This window comes from Halyomorpha halys, unplaced genomic scaffold (assembly GCF_000696795.3).
Source record: "Halyomorpha halys isolate HHAL.00 unplaced genomic scaffold, Hhal_1.1 Scaffold273.1, whole genome shotgun sequence".
NCBI classification, from domain to species: Eukaryota; Metazoa; Arthropoda; class Insecta; order Hemiptera; family Pentatomidae; genus Halyomorpha; species Halyomorpha halys.
Genome location: NW_027106425.1, coordinates 310,140 through 318,923, shown reverse-complemented (window position 1 = coordinate 318,923; position 8,784 = coordinate 310,140). Strand labels below are relative to the sequence as shown.

At 28.4% G+C, this 8,784-nt stretch overlaps 1 protein-coding gene across 2 annotated transcripts in view; it reads right to left on the bottom strand.

Annotated features, from left to right (window-relative positions):
* Cbp53E (Calbindin 53E) overlaps positions 1 to 8,784 on the bottom strand; it is a 60,567-nt gene that overhangs the window by 36,547 nt on the left and 15,236 nt on the right. For both annotated transcript variants that reach the window (XM_067044794.1, XM_067044795.1), the window contains exon 2: positions 3,524 to 3,686. In XM_067044794.1, the coding sequence (XP_066900895.1) occupies positions 3,524 to 3,686 (163 nt within the window). The remainder of the gene's footprint in view (positions 1 to 3,523; positions 3,687 to 8,784) is intronic.

Here is an 8,784-nt window from a genome sequence, read left to right as displayed (position 1 = left end):
AAATTATTTACTAATTAAATATGTATTTTATTAAATATATGTTTTATTTCTCACTTTTTTCATCACTTTGTTTGAAATAGGTTTGTGCATATATTTACTAACTGAATTTTCATATGTGTTTTATTTTTTTTTTTTTCCTCTTACTTAATTTTATTATTACTTTTCACATACAGCATTTATCATCTTATAATACTCTGACTATACATGTCTTTCAATAATGTTTTGTATCTATAATTTTAGTTGTTTTCTTATTTTATAATTATTCTGTAATTCCTATAATTATGGTGTTTATCTTGATTTTATTTTTAGTCCTGATGAAGGCTTAAAATTCTGGCCGAAACGTTGGCACTAGTTAATCAGTTTCTACTTATTTGTGTTCCTTACTGACCACACCCCAATCATCTTCTCCTCATATATATTATCCACGATCAACCATCTACTCATCATTATTCAAGTAAAATTAATTTTTTTTTTAATTCATAACATGAATAATTTAATTTGAATTATTATAATTCATCATTCTTAAATAAGATTAATACATAATTTAAAAAATATTTTTTATGAGAAATTAATATATCCCAAGCAATTTTTTTAATTATGACATCTCAACAACAAATGAATAATGTCTATAAATTATTAAAACAAGAAAATTACAATTCCATTAATTTCTATCTTTTGAATGTTCTATTTTCCCTCCATTTTTGAAGTGTTTTATTATTATTATTATACATAAAGTGTTGAACATTTTGTAAATCAAGAAAACTACGAAAAAAAGTTTATTTGTAAATTGAACACTTTTTGGCGCTCATTACAGGCCTTCTTCAGAGTTGCAAAGAACAATATGGAATAAAAAAAAATACGATAGAACTAATAAGAAGAATGATAAGTAATAATATAAATAAAGTTAGTAATAATTAAATTAACAAGTAATATTATAGAAATAAATAGAATGATATAATGAAATGATAAGAGATTTAGAAAAAACGGATATCTACGAATTTCTTGTGATATTCCTCCAGAAATAAAATTGAATTGAGAGGTGAAGTTTATAATAAGTTAATTAAATAGTATTATTTTAGAAATACAAATGATTATATGATAAATATCTGTACAAATCTTTTTGTATGTCATTCTATGTACTTATACAATATTGTCCCTATGTATATAATGCGTTAGAATCAACTTCTTTGACGGCTCACAGCGATGGATTTTGACAGATGAAGTAACAGAAAAAAAAAGGAATTTCATGGAGAAGTGCCAAATCTCAATTTAAATTCATTATTCATTAAATTCATCACAATTAAATTTAAATTAAATTGCGTTTTTATTAGAACATTAATAAAGGTCATTCAAGAAAGTTAGAGGTTTCAAAACTCTGTTATATTTTAATGATTTCGGTGCGGACATTAAAACCATGTTCCTTCAGAAGGTAAATTGGGCGCTGTGTTTGAAGCCCATAAATGAACCGTTATTGATATAGAGCTCGAATTAGGTACGGGTCAAACCACATTCTAAGGTTAGCTTAACCACTTAGGTGACCATTGGCTGATCGCTGAGTAAATGGCTGGGCCGATTTTCAATTTTGATGGCTCAAATTATTCAAATAGATTGCGTGAACGTTTTGAAACAAGTCCAGCTAGAAAATTTTGAAAATAATTTTATCAAATTTGTTTAGATATGTCCATCACTCCTTATATAACAATATTTTGAACTAAAGATTTGACCAATTTAAAGGTTTTATTGCTCAAATTACATAGTACATTTAATCACAAAAAATTTAGTTCATAATATTTTTAAAAAGTCTGTCCGTTTCTGAATATGCAAAGTTTTTTTGGGCGATCGGCTCGATTAATTTCCAATTTTCTTGTTTAAAATTGTTCAGACCTGAGCGTTCTCTCCGAAGATTCATCTGCTCACCGGGTACATTTCAGCGAAAATATAATTTTACAGATAGCAGAATCTTAACTGTAAAACTGAAGTTATATTTTCCAGTGGGGCAAAGTAATTACTTAAAGATAGTATAAATTAAGTATGGGACTTAACCAAGTGTATTGAAGAGACTTTCATGATAATATTATAACGTTCATACGAAAGAGCATGTTGTCGCTTATAGTTCGAATGAATTAAAGGGAAGAATGCAAAAGTTATCGCTGGGACAAATTAGTTTAATACTAATTTATTCTCTTTTCATGACCTATTGCCCACAACTGTGTGGCAGATTGTAATATCTATCAATAAATAAAAAGTAGTATTAAAAAAAAAAAAAAAATCTAACGGAACAAAATCAAATCGAAATGAAAGCTCTAAAATTTTATAGTTTATTGTAGAAGAAAATTCAGATATCTCTATTAATATTTTTTTTAATTACTTTGGTCATATTTTGTTATACTTATCTCTTATCGCTGTTTCTAAAACAGCGAACGTTTTTTAGTTTTTAAAAATTGAAGTTTCAATAGTGATTTAAAAATCCACAGCTATATATGTTCACGTTTTTTAAATTAATCCTGGAGTCCAGTATAATATATATAAGGGTAATCCGATATTTGATATTATCTGCTATTATTTAATCTTATGTTCTACTGAGCATATATGATTTTTTCGTAAATCTGTGAGCGTTTTTAACTGCAGTAAAATTATTAATAAGTAATTGAATTGAAAAATCACACAACGTGCCACAAAAGCTATAATGAATTTAAAATCATAATTGGTACTTGTAACAAAAATATAAATAAATAACTTTGATATTGAAATTATCTAAAATTTAACTGTTACTCTAGAAGTACATTTATGAATCATTTTAATATAATAATTTTAAAAAAAATTATATAATTAGCTTACGTCTTCTTTAGAAAAGATAGAATTATATTGAACTGTTTATACAATAGTTCTTATTAATAATAATAATTATTATATTGATTTCAGCCTAAAATGAAATATCAAACAGGTTGGAGAAAGTAAATCCTTAAAAAATTCTAAAATAGATTTTTTTTTTTATGGAAGGCTCCAATTTTATTTTTATTTTGTAATATTACTTCCTGTCATATTTTTAGACAATAGTAATATGGTTGATAGAGCTTATTCACACCATATTTACAAATGTATAAATTAAATGATAACAAAATAAGAAATAGAAGAGAAGGAAGAATAATGATAATAATGATAAGTAAATAAATGCAAAAAAAAGGAAGTAAAATAATATCTTAAACATAATTATTCCTATTTAAATTCAGCCTTGGGAACTCGGAACCGAGCTCTTCCCCCCACTTGTGGAGGAAAGAGCAAGACTCTGGAAGATCCCGGCACTTCTCTCTCAACCGCGTCACTGGTATTAAAAGCCAGTGGAAGATGAGTGAGGGCACTAGTTAAAATAAAATTAATTAATAAAATCTGATTATTTAAACTTGGTTTGGATTGAAATTCATCACACATCCAGCACCTGCATAGTTTAACAAACTTATAATCGTACCACTTGTCTCAACAAGTCATACCTTGACTCCCATAATTTAATTAAGGTGATACTCACAATCTTTGTCGTAGTGGCTCCAAACTTCCATGAACTGATGAGCTGAGAGTTTCTTAAGTTCCCTGCTGTCAGGGTCCCTGAATTGCCTCATGAAGTTAGTAGCTTTTTCCAGATTCAATTTCTTAAGCGCTTTCGCTTCCTCGGAGTATGAATCGACTGACATCTGAAGAAGAAAACATTAAATGTTGTTTAATGTAATCCATGCTAGTAAAAAATACCTCAAACCTTATTATATCAATAATGTGAATGAGTTTTATATTGAACGAAATTTATAGAAAACCGAGAATATAAACATAAAATTTAGGGGCTAGTACAGCAACCCGAATGGGAAATGTTACACCATGCTGATCTTATTCGAAAGGGTCGTTCAAAGGTTCTGATGACACTTATGATCAACTTCTCCATGGACGACTGCTGATTTATGAATCAATAGATTGAGAAAATCAAATTGTATTAACATTTTTATGTAACTGCCTTAATTAAATTAAGTCTTACATTCTCCTATTTATGGCATTTGGCCTGATTAGTAAATTTTATTAAATAAAATAAAATTTTATAATATCCTTACTCCAGAAATTTATGCATAAATGTTGTATATATAGGATAACATAAATTTATTGATTTATAATTTCTAATATAATAAATTATAGATGAACTAGGCAGTGGACTTTTTGTCCAAATCTTTAAATTTATTGGCATTGTGCAAAGAGCCCACGAGGAGAAAAAAGGCAGTTATCTCACCCCAATTTTTTATTAGTTAATTGTAAACTATGTATAATTACTAGTCAAAATTGATTGAAATTGGGAATAAAAAATGGCGACTGTTTCAAAACGTTAAAAATAATTAATTTTTTATTCGGAGCACTATATCTTTACAACTACCAACAACAATAGAAAATTTAAGAGAATTTAAAGTAGAGTAAATTTGCTAAAATGTAAGCTCTAATGGAGCTATTTACGTTCAATAGTTCTCGAGATATAGCTTTTAAAAAAGCAACAGTTCTTAAAAATCAACTAAAATATCAGTACTTAGTGAATCTATTTTGAGAAATCTATATCTAAATGACCATTTGACGTACAAATGTTTGTTATCACTCAAATTAAAGCTAAATAGTTGTACTATAAAGTAGTTTATGATCTTTACCTTCGTAGGAATAGTAATTTTCATGATATTTACTGAAATAAATTGATTTATAGTTGTTCGGATAATAAATTTGATTTATGAAAAACTTTATTTCAAAAACCGTTGGACTTACAGATGTCTGCCAGCACTAAAAAAAAAAAAAAAAAAAAAGGAAATTTAGCTTACTATAAAGTATTTTATGACACTTATCTAGGGGGTAGTAATTTTTTAGGAAATATCATGAAAACTACTATTTCTACGAAGGTAAAGGTCATAAGCTAAGTTATAGTACAACTATTTAGCTTTAATTTGAGTGATAATAGAGATTTGTACGTCGAATAGTTATTGAGATATAGATTTCTCAAAGTAGATTTACTAAGTACTGATATTTCAATACATTTTTATGAAATGTTGCTTTTTAAAAGGCTATATCTCGAGAAATATTGGACGTAAATAGCTCTATTAGGGCTAATATTTCAGTAAATTTACTCTTCTTTAAATAATGTTCTTCAAGATTTTCTATTGTTGGTAGTTTTTAAGATATAGAGCTCCGAATGAAAAATTAATGTTTTTTTAAGGTATTGAAGTAGCCGGTATTTTTTATTCCCCCTACCTATACTTGGCAGACTCTTCAGTTTTGACTAGTAATTATATCTGGTTTTCATTAAGGCAATAAAAATTTGGGGTGAAATAATTGCCTTTTTTTCTTCTCGACTCTTGTACTAAGACTAATTTGTTTCAGAAAAAAAGTAGTTTGATAAAAATAGAAATGATTTAAAAAATTGACCGGTAATGAAGACAGTTTAAATACAGATTAAGTACACAGTACTGAAATGGAAGTTATCTATTCATGATAGTATACGATGGGAAATGTTACTGACTAGACTCCGAATCGGACACACTCAACCCTAACATCAATATTTGCTGACCGGAATACAGAGAACAGTCTGCAAACATTGAAACGTACCACTAACTGCCAAGCACTTACTGAGTCTCTGCAGGCAATAGATTGAAACCAAACTCCTATATCATTTAACATCCATAACTAAACGACAATAGCTTTTATAGTACAAGAGCCGGGAAGAAAAAACGGCAGTTATCTCACCCCAATTTTTGATTACTTTGATGAAAACTATGTATAATTAATAGTCAAAATTGCTATTTGAAATGTGTCTGCCAAGTATAGGTTGGGGGAATAAAAATTGGCGGCTGTTTCAAAACATTAATTTTTCATTCACTCTATATCTTAAAAAACTACCAACAACTCTAGAACTAAAACAACATTATTTAAAGAAGAGTAAATTTGCTGAAATATTAGCCCTAAAAAAGCTATTTACGCCCAATAGTTCTCGAGATGTTTGCCAGCGCTCAAATTAAAGCTAGTTAAATTTACTACAAATTAGTTAATAATGTTTATCTTGTAGGAGTAGTAGTTTTTATGATAGTATTTAATTTCTAACCTATTCTACTTAATTGATCCATAATTATTTTATGTTTATTCAAAGCGTTAATGGATAGTTTTTTGGGGAAAAAAACAATTTTCTACTATGTAAAAAAACATAATTTAGAACGTTGTTTTTACAAATAAATTTAAAAAAATCGAAACTTTAATTTTAATTTTGGATATCGGTCATATTACCTAGCTTCCAACATAGGCTATAGCTATAACATAGAGGATTATTACAGATAATAAATCATTCTTATTTATTTTATTATTATCACATTGCACATATAGCAGCATAAGATACAACGTTGCTCGAATTATCTGGAGTGTGCACAGTTTGGCCTGTTTAGCGCGCTCTAATTAACTCCAGCAAACAAGTTAAGGGGTTAAATTATTATTATTTCGTTTAATTTTTTTTTAATTATAGTAAATATTTTTTTAAGTTATAAGGGCAATTATAACCAATCATTGATTTTTGCTTTTATAATCAACAACAATCTGTATTGAATTACACCCAAATCGTAAGTTAAAAAAAATAATATTTTGCTTCCTTTCCCATCTAAATGGACTTACTATCAGCAGATGAGTCGTTTTTTGACATTTATTTGGTATTGAGTGTTAATCTTTATTTATTGCCTATAGAAATGTCATTTTTATCTCTACCGATATGGGAAGATCCATTGTCAATATGTGGTTCCTCAGTAGCCGACACACACCTATAGGTAGTTTTCAATTTCATTCCAAACATTTTATTTTGCAGCTAATAATAGAATACACCGAGTAAGGATACTCCTCTACCTCGACCAAGAGTCAAGGAAAACGAGTGTTAACAATTTTAGTGAAAGTCAACTATATCTACAACTCCCTATACACAAAGTAGTATTATTGAATGTAATATCATGTTTAGTCCATTATGCGTGTATTATATCTGTTTAATTCGAGTTATTCATATAAATTCTGTGGAAATGAGTTTAAAAAAAAAACTCACATTTTAACACTATATTTTAACCTAAATTTCAATAAAATAAAATTTAAAAATAGATTATAAATTTGACATAATTTACGTATCTACATCTCCTATTGCCGTGCTTGACTATTTGTGCTTCTTAAAATCTTTGAAGCATTATCAATGTGATCTCCTACATAGCATAGCATACTATAAGTTGACTCTTCAAGTTCTAACTCGATTAAGCGTTAACTTACCAGAAATCTTCATTTTATTAAGAGGGATTTGCTCAATAGTCATACCCGATAATATATCCAACCAAAACTTATCAGAGGGTCTGTGTAGTGGTGAATTCCATTATATATACTCTATAAGGAATTTCATTAACAATATATTAAGAAGCTAGCATACCATGCGTATATTGATCACATTCCTGATGCTTCAGACATTTCAGAAAGCACTAATAGTCAAGCAAGTCTGCAGAAGATGTAGATATGTGAATTATGAAGTTATGGATAATATAAAGCAACAGTTTATATATAAAATATATAAAAATGGCTCAGTTTTTGATTTTTTGGTCCAGATAAAAAATCAAAAACTGAGCCATTTTTAACTTTGTAAATATCATTAAAATAAAATTTAAGATCTATTTTAAAATTTTATTTTATAGAAATATAGGAGGTATTTATGATGTGTTGATAATGTGAGTTTTTATGTTTTTTTTTTTGTTTTTTTTATATCCCTACAGAATTTACACGAATAAAGCGAAAATCTGTACCGCTCAAACCCATGAAGGATCAGGGGTTCAGTACTCAGTAAAGAAGTACTGTTACTAGACCAACGGTTGTGCAAGGAGGTTATTAGGTCAGAATCACGATCGAACGCCAGATTTTTACCCAATTAAATGGTACTCAATTTAAGAGGCTGGGTAGACCCCAGGATCTCACAGGAGTTGACTCACGGATACAGTGTAACAGAAAAAAATTTTCTACCCAGCCGGATAACGCGAATTACACGGATAAAACTCATGTATATTAGATTAGAGAGAAATGCTTTATTTAGCCATGCTGCCCAAATACATTGGGTTGCTACAATACACAGCATACCAACAATCCATGATCGGACAAATATACAAACATATATTTACAAGATATAACAAAAACAAATTTTCCTATCTTTTCCTTTCACTGTCACCTACCCACTAAATACAAATATCTTAATTTTTTTTTCTATTTAACAATTTCATGCCATTTGACAATTTTATTTCATTTAATTGACAAATTTATTCTCCCTGATTCACTCTCTCCAACGATCCGCAACCTACGTTCTATTCGTTAAACAAATTAAACGAAATCATTAGACAGCAATGTAAAATCAAACCAAAAATATAATAGTCACAGCAGTAGATCGGATTACAGATAAACAAATAAATTGATAAATTAAAAAAAAAGTTAGTTAATAGAAATAATTCAATGAATCAATAAGTTAAAAGAGATAATTAAATGAATAAATAAGTTAAAACACAGATAGGCAGGTAAACAAAAAAATTGTTAATTCAATATTTCTTGACGTCTGTAACATCGGAAAATCATTTTAATTTTTGGTCCACTTTTTGAAATCCAACCTTCTTTTTTTTTTTTTAACTATCCGGAACCCGATATTATTCCTTCCATAATAAACTCCCTAACCACCCAAACCCACTAGTTTCTAACCTTGCTTCCTCTTCCATTCCTGGCAATCCTCCGAGA